Source organism: Ambystoma mexicanum, chromosome 5q, assembly GCF_040938575.1.
Source record: "Ambystoma mexicanum isolate Mex_15411 chromosome 5q, UKY_AmexF1_1, whole genome shotgun sequence".
Classification (NCBI taxonomy): Eukaryota; Metazoa; Chordata; class Amphibia; order Caudata; family Ambystomatidae; genus Ambystoma; species Ambystoma mexicanum.
Window position 1 is genome coordinate 1,276,663,119 of NC_090933.1, and position 19,317 is coordinate 1,276,682,435.

At 44.9% G+C, this 19,317-nt stretch overlaps 1 protein-coding gene across 4 annotated transcripts in view; it reads right to left on the bottom strand.

Annotated features, from left to right (window-relative positions):
* PUF60 (poly(U) binding splicing factor 60) overlaps positions 1 to 19,317 on the bottom strand; it is a 243,117-nt gene that overhangs the window by 130,566 nt on the left and 93,234 nt on the right. For 2 of the 4 annotated variants that reach the window (XM_069621851.1, XM_069621849.1), the window contains exon 5: positions 3,221 to 3,370. In XM_069621851.1, coding sequence (XP_069477952.1) covers positions 3,221 to 3,370 — 150 coding nt within the window. Of the gene's footprint in view, positions 1 to 3,220; positions 3,383 to 19,317 lie in introns of all 4 variants that reach the window. The other 2 variants (XM_069621850.1, XM_069621848.1) reach the window with 1 other exon arrangement.

Sequence of the window (19,317 nt, forward strand, 5' to 3'; positions counted from 1 at the left end):
GATGGCTGGTCTGGTATCTGTGGGAGTGATTGTTTCAGTTGTAAACATATCATGGGCTGAGGCAGATGGCCTTTAAAAGCGATTGTTTGAGGGATTGGTAGTCAGTGAAACTTGGAGAGCTGGGGTGATAGTGAAATGTTGGGGTAAGTATATAATGGGTCCTACTGCTGCTTTAAGATTGTGTTCTGGAGTCCAGATAAGATAGCACTTTTGTACTCTGCAGAGAACTAGTGCTTGTACTGTGGGAGGAAGTCATTGGGGCGAAGGAGTCATTTTGCATTGCAGGTGTAGCTGTAGACTGCATGTTTGGCAACAGCAGTGAGGTGCTTAGTAAAGGATAAGGGAGGTGGTTGATAATGCCTAGGGACTTCGCTGGCATGAAGAAGGATGCATGGGATGTCTGCAGGGAGTTCTTTGATCAAGGGGGTCATGTTTGCTTTGTTCCTGGAGGGTGGGGGCAGATGAGGTTTTCAGTTTTGGATTGGCTAGGTTTCAGGAAATGGGTGGCCATCCAGGTGGTGATGGTGGAGAGTTGTGTCTGAGGTTGTGTTGAGTTATGAGTGAGGAAAAAGTACATTTTTGTTTCGTCTGGATATTGGTGAAAGTTGTGGTTGCTAAGAATCTGTCCGAACGATACAACATGTAGGTTGCGAAGTGGCGATAGGGAGGACACTATACTAAATTGAAGGGGTCGGTTTAAAGGTATGCAGATAAGTCGGTTGGCAAGGAGAATGGTACATGATATGGCGGAAAAAAAAAAACCTTTAAAAAAAATCAGATGAGCAAATAGAATTTCACTCATGCTGATGGTAAATTAAGCACGGGTGGGCTGAGTGGTTCAAGAACCACATTGGACATATCAAAGAAATGTGCCCATGAACCATGTGCCCATGAGCCAAGGCGATAAAGGAGAATGATAATTAGAGGGGTTTGGAGACCACGTTCTCAATTAAAAGTGGGTTCGATTTTCAATTAGAGTCAATCCTGACGACTGCCAATAGCAGAGCCCAAAAGAGAAATGAATGAAGCTGCAAACTTAATGCAAGGTTCTCCCGCATCTAGACTCTCTCTCCCTAACAGAGTCTGGATAAGTGTGCAGGTTTACTAATACATCATCCATGGTCAACATGAGTGAAGATTAGCCTTGCAAGTCCTCTTAAATTACTATTGTTAAATGTGATAACTATGATGCTTTGGTATAGATTTTAATGAATGGTTCTGGTCCCATTCATGAGCACACTGTTTCCAAGGTTTCAAGAGAGCTTAGGCGCAGGCCCCATTAGGTCATGGCCAAAAGCAGTAAATTACTTTTTGCTCAAGGTCTCCAATAAACGTGTGCGTCAGCGATGGGCATCATAATGCCATGGTTTTCAGTTTGGGATTGACATGGTCCTTTCCAAAATATTAGGGACCGCATAACCGTTTCCTTAACACCTCAGATGATAGCTTACCTCACTGCTTGTCTGACAATGCTTCTTCCCTTCCTTTATCTTCAGAGCAAATACCTGACATGCCTCACAGTTCTCCTCATACCCTGAGACGACTTCTCCGTTACTCCATGAATTAATACTGTCTCTTGAAAAACATCTATTGGCTCTGCACGGATGCAGTCCAAGGCCGGAATGAAGTTAAAATGTAGTTGTATTAAGCTAGTAAATAAGTGCAGCAAGTGGAACAGGGTTCTGTTAATTTATGTTGAATATACAAAAACTCATGTTTGATATTCTGCATTTCCAAGATTTGTATAATGGGGTTCCAGCTGACACTACAACACACGGATTCAATTTTTAAAAAAACATAATGAACACCAACCATTATATGGCAGGATTACTTACAACATATGACTAACATTGATTATACAAATTGCCAGTGTCTAAGTTGTTTTGTATAGAGCACAATTTCTCGCAAAGAACTACTGGTGCAGGAACTAATATTGCATTAGCTATGGCCAGTATTTAGGTGTGGTCAGGGGTCTGAGCATTGTCAAATGATGTTTATGTTAGAAGTATTCACTTTGCAGCAGGCGTTAGCTCCACTCTGAGACCATAATGGTGCGAAGTGTTTGGTCAAGGAGTCCAAATGCAGCATAGAAAATATTAAGAAAAGGCATCCCAGTGCAAGTGGGGATTTGGGTAATGAAATACATAAACAAGATGTGCATGTGAAATAGAAGCTGACTGGGGTTAAAGTGGACATGTGAAACAGTGGCCGAAATTGGCCTGCCTGTAAGAAGGCTGATAATGAATGCAAATATATGAATGTCAGTGAGATGAGGCCTTCTAATCAGTTTTCCAATCATCAAGTTCGGGTAGAGCCGAGGGGCTGGCTGGAGGTTTACGAATTAGTGTACAAAGGGATAATGTTGTTGGTTTGTCCTGCTGAACGGTGGATCAGTATGTAGGTCCACTAGGGAGAAAAAAGGTGCCAATATTGTAGAAGTACGCATTGGTAGGTGTAAAGTGAATGGTTTGTAGATTAGTGGCCAATTAATAGCATTAATTTTGCTGCAATCGGTTTCTAGGTAAACATAACTGCCTCCCATCGCTGGTTTTTAGTTAAAATGCCTCCAACATCTGCAAGAAGTCACATTACGAGAGGTTTCTCGGATGCACGACAGTTTTTTCAAAATGCACCCACATGAGCAGAGAAACGGTTTTCGAAATATAGCAATTACACTTGGTTGTGAAGAAGTTGCCTCACAACTCTTTGTAAAACACCACCAGATCGGAGGGACTGCCATACCTTTTCTGCTGGCTATTTTTATTCGGACAAGAGCGCTCGGGCCAGGCAGCGAAGGCATCTACCTGTCGGAAGCCTCTGGTATGATTGTGTAAATGGAGAAATACTGTAGCTGCCAATTCATGTAAAAACAAACAACCTTGTTTATTTTCTTTAAATTCACACCCCCGTCATGTGATAAGCTCAGGAAGGCTGGTGAGCAAAGTTCCCTCTGTATAAAGCACAGACAAGGGAGACAAGGGAAAAAAAGTGTTACAGTGAGGTGGAGGCTTAAAAAAAGGGGCTCAATGTAGTTTGGAGACAAGGCACAAAACTATAATCTTTAACATTGCACAGGACTGCAACACATGGTCTATGCTCTATGAAAAAATAACAATAACTAGCAGAGAAGCCTGGCACTTAACGAGGCCATGGTCCATGCCCCCCCCCCCTTTTGCCCCACCCTCAACTCCCACTCCCAAACTGCCTAATGCAGACCAACCTTGTGTTTCATGGTGACGGAGTCCCACGACATGTCAATGCTTTTTATAGGTCCAAAAGGAGCAAAGGCCTGGCGTATTGTGTCTTCTCCCAGTTCATAATAAATGGAGCCCACGTACACACGGCACATAATAGCCAGGGCCCGCTGCCGCTGTGCTGCCATCTGCATTGGAGACAGGAGACAAGAATTAGTTGGTTAGCTCCGGGGAGACAGAATTTAGCATACCAAAGACAGTTAACTTCCACCCAAACAACCACCTACCATCAATGCTTGCTCGTCCAATCCCTTATAAAAAATACAATCAGAGCAAGACACAAACTGGTTGAAACATGCCAGAACAAAAAATTCAAGCTATTTAGAAGATGCCATGGGCATGCCCACAAGTGTTTATGTGTTGGCTTCAAGGATCACATCCCCAGGCATGCTACCCAGTGTGCACATCCAGATAGCTTTATAGAACAGTAACAGGATCACAGAACGAAGTAAAGGAGACATTCACAAACTACCTTTGAATGCTACAACCCAAATTCAGGCAACTGACCAGAGTAGGGCAAGGAGGAAAATGCTCTTAAAATTAAACCCAAAAGAATATTTATATGGAAATATTGTGGTCAGATATCACTATGCACTTTAGAAAGAAAAACCTCCAACAACAATTATCTGCATCAATCTGGTGATGCTAACAGCTAGCCAGAATGTGTGATTATATATTTAGTAAGCTTTGAGCAAATACATAAATGTGTAATTCCTTAAGATGTCCTTTGTTAAATAAAGAATTCACGAGTCTGCGAAAGCAGCATGTTTTTAAGCTTTAGAGTGACTGCTGCCTCTGCCAGGTTCCATAGAATATTGCAGTATAGATGTCAGAATTTTGTTGGAAGAAAAGGAAATTTTGCGGCACAAATTTTTAAATTCAGCAGAATATATGCTTAATTAAAATAAAGGGTTGCTACCAGACTTGCACAATTCAATTCCTAATGCCCTTATTGTGCCTCCCGATTGAAATCTTCTCAAGAGGGAATCTCTTCCGTTAGGACTGATATTCTATAGTCTGGCCTAAACAGATGTATAGAAGGCCTACCTAGTTTAGTGACGGACAACTCTGGGTGCTGTAGCCAAACCAGAGGTAGGATAGCTCGGGGGCAACGGGCTCACCTTAGAAACCTCTGGGTATTAAGCGTGTTATAAATAACCAATCACATATCAAGGTAGGTGGACGAGTGGTCTAGGCTAGGTCTCAAGAGGTGGTGAGCTTCTAAGGGGTCCTCAATGAGCACACAGTCATAAGTCAGGGAACACACTTAGACAATCAGTTATACAAATATGTATTTATAACACTAAATAAAAGATGCATATATATGTATATACAATCACAGGAGCAGGGCAAAATACATATCAAACCCCTGAAAAGGAAGGTAAGGATTAGTATGCAGCCCTACAGGTCCACAGAGATACATTAACTTTAGAAGTCCACCACAAGATGTATGGGGCCTTGTGCCCAAATGTTCACCAAAGTTCCATATCGTTTTAAGAGACGGGAAAAAAATTGGTGTAGGACTTCTGGGGTCCAATGAATAGTTCCAAGTGGTAGAGGACAAGTTATTCTAACAAACAGAAGAGTCCCCAATGTTCGGAGTGTTTGCGCGAGCAAGCAATGGCAAAGCCGAAATGTTAAACATTTCTAAAAGTTACCAGTTCGGGGTTCAGGTCAGGATCGTTACAACCCCTTCTCCGTCCCCCCCGTACTCTGGTAGGACTTGGCAGGTCGTCTGAAGAGGGTCCAAAGTTGCTTTACATGACATCCGCTTCAGCCATTGATACCCTTGGATTGCCGGTTCGAGCACTTCTCCGGCCAGAGACAAATACTGGTGCAAGGTCTTCAGGTTGTAGAATGCAGAAGACTGGACTGGATGCAGGAAAGCCATTGTTTCGGAACTCGGATGGTGATGCAGGGGGACACTTGCTGCGATCAGACCTCGCCTCCTATCGCGGGTCCCCTCGATAATGGAACAACAGACTTCCGCAGGAGCACAAGCTGCCGATCCTCTAGTTCTAGACCTCAACTCGGAACGGCAACACCTGCAGCACAGTATCCCAAACTCTGAGCCGGTCAGCCACTGGGCGGTCCAGAGGCTCTTACAAAGACTTGTCGTCGCAGGACTCTGAGCTGACATTGAGAATGGATGTTCCCTCCACATCAAGGGTTGCAGCTCCTTACCAGGATTGCTGGAGATCTTCAACAAGACCGGGCTCTTGCAGGGCAGCAGCAGAGGTTGGTCACCAGTCCTTCTTCCAACATGTCCACCATCTCCTTGCAACTCTTGCAGCTGGACAGGATACTTGGCTATTTCCAGGATCTCTCGAGTGGGTGCAGAGGTCCTCTTATCCAAAAATCCAGTTAAGAGTCTAAACTCCCACTAGCCATAAGGTTTTTCCTGACCTCACCAGCCAAGAAGAAGGATTAGAGACAAGATGGTCTAGGGACAAACGAAAAACCATGCGGCATGGCCATGTTTGGACACTAGCCACAGTTGATAGCCAAACCCGGTCAACACCATAAGGCTAAAGTAAAACACACCAATAAATTGCTAAAACTAAATGCTGCAGACCGCTTGTCCCTTAGGCACATCTAGAGTAACCAGAAATCATCTGAGTGTTAATCTAGTGCAAAACAAAAAGTGTACCCCATTGTACTGCATGGTAAGGTGCATTGTACAATGATACCAAGTTACCAAAATTGGCAACAAAGTAACACGACTAAGAGAAACAAGGTTTCCCAGTACGGACAGCCTGTAGGACATGTCAGTTTCCCCAGGACAAATGAGCAAAAGCCAGTGTAATGAAGCCGAAGGCTTCCCTGCACCGCAACACGAGGTCAGATTCAAAAATAAACGGTTTGGGCGTCTATAAAAATGGAAAAAAGGTGCTGAGAAATCTTTCCCAACACCTTCATATAAATGGTGTGTGGAGCTTTGGGCCACCACTGGAAATCAGAAACTGATCCATGTGTGTTGATCAGATTAAAAATAAGTGGCAGATAGGAAAAATACTACATTTTGTGCATTTAATAGGCATTTCAAATATTTTGCGCACATTTGAAAATGGGACAATGTGCGCTTTGCTGCAAGGGCAAAATCACTACAAGCTGGATCTGACTGGGAAATCGGAATGCAAGGACAAAAAAAACGATTTTGCCCCATGTTCCAGGGACAATGGGGTAGATGAAAGTTCTTGCCGACAAAATGCAACCACTTTAAGCCATATGACAAATATTACTTACCCAGTAATCGTCTTTCTGTGGCTTACATCTGCGAAGATCCGGATGCCTTATGGCAGCTGGTGCAGCGTATGAAATGAGTCACTTTATCTCCGTTAAGATGGATTTCTACAATAAACCTTGGGGGGAGATTTTAGGACGACGACCTACTTATGGTGAATAGGGAGTTTAGCCAAAACACATTCAGAATATTGTGGGAGAGCCGTCAAGGCTTAATCTTGGGTGTGAGAGAGAGTGGTCTAAGGCCAACGAGTTCACACAGAATAATAATTCAGATTGGACAGTATGAATAAAAATATTAGGCCAATAAGACATTATATTAGCAGGTAGTATTGACACACAAAACCATATATCAAACACATTCACCAGTAGGTTCCCTTACAAAAATTTAACCAGGTGAGTATTCAGATACAGGCAACAGGATTACAACCAATTACAAGCACAATTCCCTTTACTTAAGAAGTCCAGCCAAAAGATGTATGGGGTATAGTGACCAAAAGTTGCAGCTTTCTCCCAGAAAGGTATTCTCTGCATTGGGCTTGTGGAGGTGCTTGCAAACAGTTCAAAACTATTTAAAAAGTGGAATAGCCATTTGCCCAAAGACAGGCAAGTTCTCCTCTCTTCCAATCCCAAGGCTAGTCCAGGGGTAGGATCAATTGGATCAAAGGTTAAGTAAAGAGGGAGTTAGGAGACAAAGGGCTTTGCACTCAATGTTATACAGTGGGAATTTACTTACCCCCCCCCCCCCTTACTCCGATTTTCTCAGGTCACGATGGAATGTCACTGGGCCGCGAAGACACCATCTTCTGTCCTTTGTTCATGTTAGAGGTGCCCAGGGGTTGAAGGTTCGAGGGCTTCTTCCGATCGGGTCAAACTTTCAGATACAATACCAGAGGATGAATCTTGATACTTTCACAGTGGAGACCCCATTCAAGGCACTTCGGGGGATGGAGGAAGGAGAGTTCCAGCGACGGCCACCGTTTGCATGCAACAACAGGCGATCTTCATTCGCCGTCACAGAAGCCACTGCTGGACAGGTTCACTTGATGCTAGGAAGCTGACATTTCAGGAGACATGGCGCAAGCCGTCGACCACCAACGTTAGGGGCTTGAACGCAGAACGGCGGCATCTCTGGCAAGGTAGCTGGTCAGTCCAGGGACTCTTCGAAGGCTCTTGTGGCATGTAACCTCGAGCAGGCGCTGAGACTAGTTGGTCTCACTAGTCCAAGGGCAGAAGCACCAACGAGGGTCTTCAGAGAGCAGGCAAAGGAGCAGGACTTCACCGGGCCGGACACTGGAGGGCATGCTGGACCACTTCGTCATCATCTTCGGGTCATCAATGGTCTGCTCTTCTTTTAGGTATTCTTGGCTCCAACATAGATATGAAGAATAGCTGCAGAGGTCCTCTTATCCGAAGTCCCAACAGGCAGCAAGTCCCAGCCCACCAATGGTAATGATCTGCACCATTCAAACAGCCAGTAGTTGGGCAATTAGGCAATGTGGCCTGGGACTTGACAGTCCTTGCACCCTTCTTGGGTGCAATAACACATGCTCACTTGCCCACGAAAGCAGCAGTTTTTCCAGTCAAGTGCATGGCCTTAGAAGGACTTTCCTGACCGGAGAAGGCAGGAAGGTTAGCCAAACTACAATATTGCCGAACACCAAGCAAAAAAACTCGTGGCACAGGCATTTTAGGGCACCAACCATGTTTAGTAGCCATATGCTGTAAACGCCAATGCGCACACCAAAAATAATGCAAAAACACCATGCTGCCATCAACTTGTCTTTAAGCACACATAAAAGTAACCACAAAACCCATATGCAAAAAGCTAGGGTGATCAAATAAAATATCCCTATTGGACTGCACCGTGAGGTGATGAGCGCAATTGTAAAAATACAAGAATTTAAAAAGGGAAACAAAGTCTCCTTGTACTGATAGTCTGCAGGACTGATCGGTTTCCCTATAACAAATTAGCAAAAGACAAGGGAAGTGAAGCTGGAGGCCTTTCTTTGCTTCAAATAGTCAGGACGGGTTCAGAAACGGAGGAAAAGGAATGGAATATGCTCTTAAGAGGGATGGGAATGTGATTCAGTAGTGGCCCAAACAGCAAAGTATAACGGGCCAAACTAAAGGGAAGGTCCAATCAAGGGTCTATAAAAATAAATACACCATCTGCAAGATAACTAAATAGAGAACACTGTACAAAACGCACCACTGTGGAAAGACAGATATGATGCCACACACAGCATGAATACAGGGGTGCTAGACACATTACCAAACAAAAAAGGCTACGTCTTTGGGTGAAAGGTGCAAAAGTGACTTGGCGAGTCTCCAGGGCCCAAGTGGACCAAGAAGGCAATTAGTGGACAACAGTAACTTTCTTCGGTTCTTTGATGGGTTGACGGTGTCAAATGTTAATCTTAACAAATCAAGCTCAGTATGGGAACGTAGGATCACTTAGGCCCAAGCAGCTCAAGCAGTGGCGAATGCAGTTGCTCATTTCTGTCAAAGAGGGGCTCTCAGCGATGCAGGTCGGACGGTCCCAGGATCTTTACACAGTTGGGCCAGGCAGAGGTGTGTGGTGGTGTTGGGGAGAATTTTCATTTTAGTGCTCAATTCCTCCCACCTTAGAGACCCCGTGCTCTTTTGCTGGACTTTAGAACTTTAATCCTGGAGTGAGCTAGTCCTTTTTCTGACTCATGTGTTTTGACCGGTTTTGGATTATGTATTTTCTTTGTTTTTGGAGTCTGACAAACTCGATTGGCATCTACATTTTGTATGGTGACACACAGCACCAGTGTACCACAGAAATTCTTTAGATTACTCAAAGTAGATGTATGCCACACCCAGATGTACCCCACAGTACCTGAGAATTGAAGAATTGGTTCCAGTGGATGCCTTCCTGTTGCAGTGTAGCAGACCCTTGTTCCTGGTCCTTGGTCGTGGTGACAAAAGAACTACGTCTGGCATGCTTCTGCAGCAGCAATCTAGAGAGGGACTCAGCAGCAAAGGATTCTCCTTGATTCAGCTGCCTTTTGTGGTTTGGCTGCCTTTTTCTCAGAGCAAAAGAAGAACGAACACCTCTGGTTGGAAGTTACTCGCTACCTCGGTCCTGGACTCTGGTGAGGGAACTCTATGTGGAGGTCCTGCTTCTGTAGGGACCTCAGGATGCCCACAAAGCTATGGCCAGATTCGCACTTCCAAAGGCAATGTCCTCGATGATGGTCAGGGGTCCCCGGGTATTGGGATTATGCAGCCTTGGAAAATCACAGCAAGTCGGGGGGGGGGTCAAAATGAAGCTTGTCTCAAGGCTAGTTTGTCTCACCAGTGTAAGGGAGGAAGTCGTCCCTTGCGGGTCTTACCAGTCGACACAAAAACAGGGTCAGCACAGCTGCAGGGCTTCACCAGGCACTTCGCAGTCCAGGAGGGTGCTGCTGGCGTCTCTTCACGTCTTCTTTGTCGGATGTTGTCCTCCAGTGGTGGATTCAGCATCTAGTCCCAAATCACCTTGCCTTTTAAGCAAGTTCCCATTCCTTCGCAGCCCTAGGCTGTCAATCACCGAGCAGGGTGGCTGTCACCCCGGACAGCCAGCCGGACAAATCAGAACTAGTTTCATTCAAGCACACCTAGAGACAAAAGGACAGGGACATTTCGGGACCCTCCCTCACTTCCTGCCTTTCCGGAGCCTGGGCGGGCTTCAGGGCATAGCCCACCAAAGGCAAAATGCACAAAGGACTCAAACAACAGAGTAGAAGCCCAGAAGTAACTAACTGACCAGAAATGGCGAAAAAGAGAAAACGGTCCATTTTGGGAAAAGGGTCACCCTTGGGTGCTCTACAGCAGCTGAGAAATCAGCCTGCAGATACATTGCACAAAGGTAGTAAAGAAACCACTGCCACCAGCCATTCAAGCGAGTTAGTGTGACAGAATGTTACATGAGAAGTGGTGTAAGGAGTTATAGTGTAACCTCCCCCCACCCAGCATGCCACATAGGGTGGTGTGTGCTGGACCCACAAAAGAAAAGGTAAGTAAGAAAAAAAGTCAACTTACTATTCTTGGAAACAGTAGTTCACCCAAGTAAATTTATTTAAACAGGGACTTCTCAGTGGCACTGAACAAAAGGTGCCATTCTAACAGAAAGTAAATGTCAGGTTAAGTTACTCACCTGTGAATTGGTTGTGCCTCTTTCCCAAAAGTAATGCTTTTGGTTACACTTCACTCTTCCGGTTAGGATAAATGTATGAGTGTCAGCAATTGGGCTTGCTTCCCCCTGCTTTGCTGTTAGCCTGTCCGGAATAAGTCGTCTGAGGTTATACTGATCCCGAGGTTGTGGATAGCTCCGTTTAAAAGTATATAGGTTTTACTTACCTTGAGTTAGCTGTGTGTCATCCTAAAATAAGTTAAGAGTTATTGTTGACATTAGTCCGTGTTCCACTGAGCTGAAAGGCAGCCAGTAATGATATATAACACTGTAAGGTCCAACTACCCTAGTACAACTGTTAGCCTGATAGGTTTTTACTGTTCCATGAATGAGTGTTCCACTCTTCAGAAAAGTATATCGTCTACCATGGTACAACTGCTAGGGTCTATTACACTTGTATTACTGAAGGTGACCTAAAAGTAACTATTGCTTTTTACTCCTCATGAATAGCTGTGACCTATGCTAAATGTGTATGATAAGGTTTGACTTCCCTAGAACTCCGGTTAGGTATTCTAAATAAGGTCTTTGCTATGGTCGGTGTACCTTCAAGCATAGTGTTTTTTCTTTTTAATAAAATTGTTTATTATGACTATGACCAGTACTTATCCCAAGACTTTAACTTGGCCTACTTGTATTTAAAATGAAACTATTTTTATAATACTTCTGGTTGCCAGTGCTTCAATTGAATCCTTGGTGTACTACAGGTTCTATGTACTTTCCTACAGCCCTCTCTCCCTCCTAAAATAAGACTGATTGCTCTGTCTATGCTATTTTATAAAATGTTGTATTGTTACGGTTGACTTGCAACCTTTCAACAATTAAAACACATGATAAATAAAACAATCTCCCAAGAGAAATATATCCAGATTATATACATTTCTCATTATCATAGAGCACCAAAGCTTAAAGAGCTATCTTCAACACAACACATACATAACATTTTGATAATTTCAGAGGCAATTATCCTTTAGGTTTCCAAGGCTTAACAGTACAACACAAAATAGACCGGAACAATTGCAAGCACAAATGAATAATACATTGAAAGAGCAGCATCATAGAGCGATAATACCTAATGGTCAACGTCAAGTTTAAGTGAGCAAAGAAAATCAATGGCAGCAAAAATAACGCCACTGAAGATGCTAGACCATAGCATATCATGGGTGACGAAATATAAGTTGTGATATAATCGTCCAAGTAATATTTCCTTTTTTGGAGTAGTGCCGGACAGAACATGAGATATTTGAGCGTCTCAGGCTCCTTACAAAACCTACAGATTAGGCATACAGTAATCGCTCCTATTTGACCAACAAGCGTGCGTGTTGGCCAAAGATGAAGTCTGAAACGCAAGAACAGTGTTCTAACCAGAAATGTGATTAGATATTGCTCTGGGCTACTTAGTGTATTGCAAAGAAAATTCACAAAGTTGGAGTACCGTTGACAGAGAACTATACACATTGGGTGACTTGCCGGGAGAGACAATAGTTTCTTCCAGAATTGGCTTTCTAATTTGGTCCAAAATTTTGAGTCATGTTTGTGCCTACTTTTTGCTTATAGAATCTTATAACCGGGTATAGGGAAACATTTCCATATTTAATTAGAATTATTCTAGCTTGAGTTTGGACTTTCCTCTCTTTCGTGCTTGTATGGCAGATTTGGCAGATTACTCATTTGTCGTTTCTATTCGCAGGCTGTAGATGTGCCACTTATACTTGGCTTTTTTGATTTGCTGTGTCGTACCGCAAATTACTATTTTGGTCTTTGACAAATGTATAGTCAGTTGATTATTATCAACATAGACCTCTAGCACTGATAATAGATTTTGTAGACCTTTGGGTGTTTGAGAATAGAACTAGGTCATCGGCATAGAGAAGCCACGGTAGCAGATAGGTGTCAATCTTCGGAGGGTCAGAGTATGGATTTTAGAGAGCGCCCAACATCAGCAATGAAAATGTTAAAGAGGATGCCAGGATGCAACCCTGTTTAAGACCACAATGTGTTGCAATTGGCTCAGACAAATTACCGTCTATGGACAAGCAGACTCGTATCAAGTGGTGTGTGTGCAGTTGAGCAAGCCAGGCTTGCATGTAAGGAGGGCAATAAGCTTTGAGTTTTTCAAACAGAAGACCTCTTCAAAACGAATCGAACGCCGCCTTAAAATAGATAAAGGCCACACAGATCGGTGGTTTAGTCTGATGACCATAGCTCTTAATCAAACAAATTGCTAGAAAGTTAATTGCTGTTCCAAAACCTGGTACAAAACCTGTTTGATGGGTGTCAAAAACATTTGCTTCTTTTACCCATAAGGAGAAGTCCTTCAATAGTAATCTTGCAAATATTTGCCCTGGGATGTCCAGGAGGGCAATTGGACGATGGTTCTCCAGGTGTTCACGAATGCCCTTTTTGAAGATTGGGACTGTGATGGACTTCGTCCATGTGGGGGAAATTTCTCTTTCTTCAATAACCCTAGAGAAGATGGCATTGAGAATTCGCGCCCATTCTTCTGGGTAAGATTTTAGCATATAATGATTGAGGCTTTCAAGTCCAGGTGCCCGAGAGGTGCTTAGCTTGTTGATTTGAAAGAGTATGTCCGATTTATCAAAACACATTATCGAACGATGTCCAGTGACTTAGATTGCTAATATTTTGGGCCAAATGAGTCACATACAATTTTTCCAAGTGTTGAATCCAGATTTCTTTGGGTACAGAATTAATCTGGTACGCAGAACGCGTGTTTTGATATGCATTTATTAGCTTCCAAATATCAGCACTGCTCTTAGATGCCATAGTTGATATCAACTTAGATTCTTTTTGCTACATCATAGCTAAATGTACTTTGAGCAAATTTCTGTACTTCTTGTGCACTCGTATAGCCTCATGCCTCGCAAAATATGGCAAATGAGCTATTTGTCTAATAAATCTGCGTAGTTCAGCTTTCTTAGAGACTACTTCCTGGTCAAAGACATGTTTATTTCTATATGTTGGCCTCTGGTAAGTTGATGAGTGCAGTTTAAACATCGACATGGCAGCTCGCAGGGATTGTTCGAAGGCGATCAATTGCCCCGCTGACCAGCAGAACCTATTACAGCCGCTCGAGAGCTCAAGTGGAGGCATACATCACTCTGGAAGGGGTGAAGGAGTTACCCAAGACCATTTCATCTCCAACAGCTCATGATCCCTATATAATGGAGGTACAACCTGGAAATCTTCAATAATGTCAAAACATGCTGCCCTAGACAAAGAATGTATGATGGCACTCTGATTCACCCTCCTCCAAGTGGGTTTCGGGGGGGGGGGGTTGTTCCCCTCAAGTGTAATGAGGGACCAATCTCACATCAAGAGCAATCACTTGACTTATTCCGTCCAACTCAGAGGGTTGACCCACAAGGCAATGGATATTTAAATCTCCTGCAAGGATTATAAACGTAATGGATGGGTCTAAAGCAATACGTTCTAACATTTGCTCTAAGTAGTGGAGGAAATCGACATCAGAAATGCCATCATGGCTACACAAGAAGTTCAAAATCGCAAGATTGCCAGCTGGGGCTTTAATTCTTTACCAATTTTGTGTAAATATTTGGTGCAGCCCATGGTCCCAATGTAAAATTGAGGCCAATTTTGACTGCTAATAAGAGACTAAGCTGAGGGATGACCTCAATGTGAAATTTTGGCTAGCAGCAAAGATAGTATATAGCTATGTCAGATCGGTGGCGAAATAAACCAGGCCTCTTGAAGTCGAAAAAAGTCAAAATCATTCAGGGGATTATGTTCCAATTGTAATAAGTGCTTAAAACCCCTTGCATTCCAGCTGGGTAACTTGCAAACAATTGCATTAGAATTAGTGGGTTGTTATGCACGATTCCTCTCCATATCAGTTGGAGGATGACCCCCACGCCATGGTTCACACGCTCCAGTTTCCAATACAGAGGAGACTTCCCACACATGGTCAAAAGCACCTCGAGTACAGGTAATTCGTAGAAGCAGATTTGTAGCAGTGATCATAGGGTGCTGTAACCTCATGGGAGCCTGATCAATTAGCAATGAGTCGTTACGCAAGTCATCCTGCTTTAATATTAATCCCATATAGTAGAGCTCCGATTTTGCTTTCCATAAGGTGTTCAAAACTATGCCCAACTTGATCCATAGCCTAACTTGTGTAAGATCTTTTGCTGTGCGTTTCAAGGTGAGTGCATCAGTGTAAAAGATCCTCTGCGCTGTATATTGTAGCCAATTTCTGTGCCCCAGCTCTGTTGCGTGCCTTTTCCTCCCATCCCTCTCCCACTTGCTTGTTCCCAATCCCTACCGCCTCCCAGCCCATCTACCTCCCCTGATCGGTAAACTCATTTGTGTGCTGTAAGGCCTACCGGCCAACAGAACTCCCTACCTGCTTCTTTTGGAAGGTGAGTGCATCAGTGTAAAAGATCCTTCTGAGCCTTTGCATTGAATATTATAGCCAATTTCTGTGCCCCATCTCTGTCGCATGCCTCTTCCTACCATCCCTCTCCCACTACCTTGTTCCCAAACCCTCCCGCCTCCCAGCCCACCCACCTCCCCCGATTGGTGCGTCCAACTGGTCATATCTGACCTCCCCAGGGCAACCATCTGCCCGAGCAGCCCCAAGGCAAAGAAGGGCTCCCACAGAGGCGGCTCCATATCGTGTCTGCAGGTGTCAGCAGGGGAAGACCGTGTCCAGCCGTCAACCAGCAGCTACAGCCAAGGGAAGAGTGGTCGAGGTGCGAGTAGAGCATTCGCTCTACCTGAAACCCCTACCACGTTGCAAACTATCCCAGCACTGTGAATGTTAGCTTGCGTTGCACCTTAGGGAACTGTTCAGATTGAATAAGGCTCCCACTGTGATAGTACATTAATTCTGCCTATGTCACACACTTCGAATCGTTCTTGTTGTATTAAGTCATACCTAGAAAGTGCCCTCCAAGATAATACTGTGATGTATTTTGCCTGTCCCGCACACTTACAATTGTTCCTGCTAGCTTAATTTGCATCTATAAAGTGCCCTCTGAGATGGTGATTTATTTGTACCACAAATTTAGAGAATTGTTCTTGTTGCATTGAATCACATCCAGAAAGTGCCCACTTTGACATAGAAATTGTTCCTGCTAGCTCAATTCACATCTAGAAAGTGCCCACTGAGATAATAGGATGACTTCTTTGTACCACACACTTAAAAATTGCTCTGGTTGCAGTGATTCACATCCAGAAAATTCCCAATAAGACAGTACTGTAACTTTATTTTGCCAGTCTTGCACACTTAGAAATTATTCCTGTAGCTTGACCCGCATCCAAAGTGCCCACTGAGATAGTGCTGCAATTTGCCTGTCCCGCACACCTGGAATTTGCTCTTGCTTGTCCGATTCACCTCTCGAAGGTACCCACCGAGATAGTACTGTGATCTGTTTACCTGTACCTCTCACCTAGAAACTGCACTTGTTAGATCGATTCACACCTAGAGGCCAACTGTAATGATACTGTGAGTTTAGTGCCTGTGCCGCTCACTTTAACTTTGTGTTGTCACATTGATTCAAATCTAGAGGGTACCTGCTGTGACTTATTTGCCTGTCCCACACTCCTAGGAATTGTTCTCGTTAGATCGATTCACATCTACAAAACTACTTTGATTTACATCTTAGAAGTACCCCCTGAGTTGGCACTGTGACTGGCTTGCCTACACTGCACAATTCGAATTGCTCTCACTGGTTCGATTCACACCTAGAAATTGACGCCTAAGATTGTACTGCGATTTAATTGTACCACACACACTTAGAAATGTGTTCTTGTTGCATTGATTGACATTCAGAAAGTGCACTCTTGACTAGGAAACTGTTCCTGATCGCTTGTTCCCCATCTAGAAAGTGCCCACTGAAATAATACTGTGATTTATTTGTACCACACACTTGGAACAATGTTCTTGTTGCATTGATTCAAATCTAGAGGGTACCCGCTGTGATAGTACTGCGATTTATTTGCCTGTCCCACACCCTTAGGAATTGTTCATGTTATATTTTTTCACATCTAGAAAGCTACTTTGATTCACATCTTGAAGGTACCCCCTGAGATGACACTGACTTACTTGCCTACGCAACACAATTATAAATCGCTCGCACTCGTTCGATTCACAACTAGAAAGTGCCACCTGAGATAGTACTGTATTACTTGCATATGCTTTAGGCACCGCTACTACATCTACACCTCCCCCCTACCGCAACCCTCTTTGGCCCTCTCCGAATGCCCTGGTGTCCAGAACCTAGAAGCAGGTTGTACATCTAAGCCTCTACATCTACTGTTACTAGATCATCAATCTCTAGGTACTGCCTTGAGCTCCCCCCGGGATGGAGACCCCCAACTCATCATATACCCCCTTGCCGACCCCTGATCCCTAGCCTTCCCGCACCATACCCTCAATCGCTCACATCCCCCCTTTATTCCCTACCTGATCGCAAACCACAACTCCTCCCCCATACATCAATACACCAAGACGCTGCACGCCCCCTCTTGTACCATCATCCCTTGTTCAACTCCAAGATCAGAGGAGCGCTCTTGCGAGCCAAACACCTGCCTCCTCAATCGCTTATCCCCCCCATCCCACCCTAACTCATCACCTACCACCCTCCCTCCGACATCTACTGAGAACACCCCGATACCCCCGCCAATACACAACACCCTTTATCGAACACCCAAGCCAGGCCAAACAGCGCAAATCCACCCACACTTCCACTCCAGCCTTGTGACCTCTGAGGAACTCCCCTCCCTCTCTTCAAACCTCCCATGCCATCCTCCCCCACCCCCTTAATCCCTACTCGACCCCAGACAACAAACTGCCCTTTCATATCCCTTCCATTCGCTGAAAGTAGCATGTCTCGCCCTTGCTAGAACGGTAGCCTCATCTCCCTCTGACCCCCCACCCTCTCTCACACCCCTATGAAACCAAAACCCACGAAATGCAGAAAACATGACTGGTCCTCTCCCTGGACCCTCTATGTCTCACCACTTCTGCTTCAGCCGAACCTCCCAGCCTCTCCCTCTACTCCCACCATAGACTCCCCTCTCCCCTCCCCCAGATTCTCCCCCCTCTCTCTTAACTTCTCACCCTGTACACCTAACTCCCCAGCGCCCCAGACTCATTCCAAAACATACCCACCTAAACCCCCCACACCAACTGATCAATTCGCCACCCTCCGAACCCCCATTGACCCTCCCCTCGTCACTCACATACCTACCTCCGCCCACATCGATGTAACCCCCTCAACCGACACTCAAAATCCACCGTCACCCTGCCCTCCCGTACCCCACCTCAACCTGTCTCAGCCACCCTGAATGTTCCTACCACACCCACCACCCTACCGGACACCCATGTCCCTCATGCGCCCACTCCGATGAGCACCACGAAAACCCCATACCTATCACAAAGTCACCTTTTTAATGCCCGCTCCGTAGCAAGAAACAGACACAGGTCGGGTTTGACCTATCCGACAAACCCAACCTCGTTTTTATCACCGAAACCTGGTTCTTCGACGATTTTGCCCCTGTAGCACATGAAGCCTTAGCCCCTGGCTACTCGCACATCGCCCACAATAGACCCTCCAGAGGTGGCAGTCCTCTTCAATCCTCATTTCTCCATCTCACTGGCCGAATCCCAGACATGCATTGCCTCCTGTGAATCCCTTCTAGTAAAACACTTGCTACAACCAACATTCTCCCACAGCTTCCTACTCATCTACAGGCCCCCTGGATGAGACATACATTTCGCCAACAACCTCCGATGCAATAGTTACCATTCAAGTAAATCACCCTTCTCTTACACTCCTAGGAGACTTCAATAGCTGATTCGATATCCCCAACAACGCCATGACTCATCCGCTGATTGACATTGTTGATGCAATCAACCTTTCCCATCATACCACTGGTCCAACACACTCAGGAGGGCACACCCTTGATGCAATTTTCAGCTCCCATGACCTGGTTTATATATCCCGTCACAAACCACTCATCTGGACGTACCACTATGCCATCCCTTTCTATATCCACACTCCTGCCCCCCCCCTCCGACAGCTCCCCCCGCCACCCCGACCACCCCCCGGGATCTCAAATGCTGGAACAAAGTCAAGAACCTTCCCGACCTAGACAAAACCCTGCTTTGTCCCCCTGCAACGCTCCCCCCACCCCCGACAGTCCCTTAACCATCGACTCCTAGCTTAAAGACTCACCAATTCCTCTGACCTACTCGCGCCCCACTTCCTCACGCAATGAACCATCCCCAAATGGTTCACACACCTCCTGAGGAATGCCAAAAAACAAAATAACTCTTGAACGCAAATGGCGAGCATCTAAAACTGATCTCAGCAGATCCATATCCACCCTGCACCACCGTATCTACAAAGCTGAAATCCGTAAGGCCCAAAAAGCCTATTACAATAAACGAATTCTCAACTGTGGCAACCACAGCAAAGAACTCCACGTGATCATATCAGAATGGGTCAAACCCACCTTCACCTCTACCCAAACCACCCCCACACAATCACTCTGCAACTCCCTCTCCCTACATTTGTACAACACCGCACTTGACAGGACGACATCTCTTAACACCAAATTGTCCTTCCTCTTCCC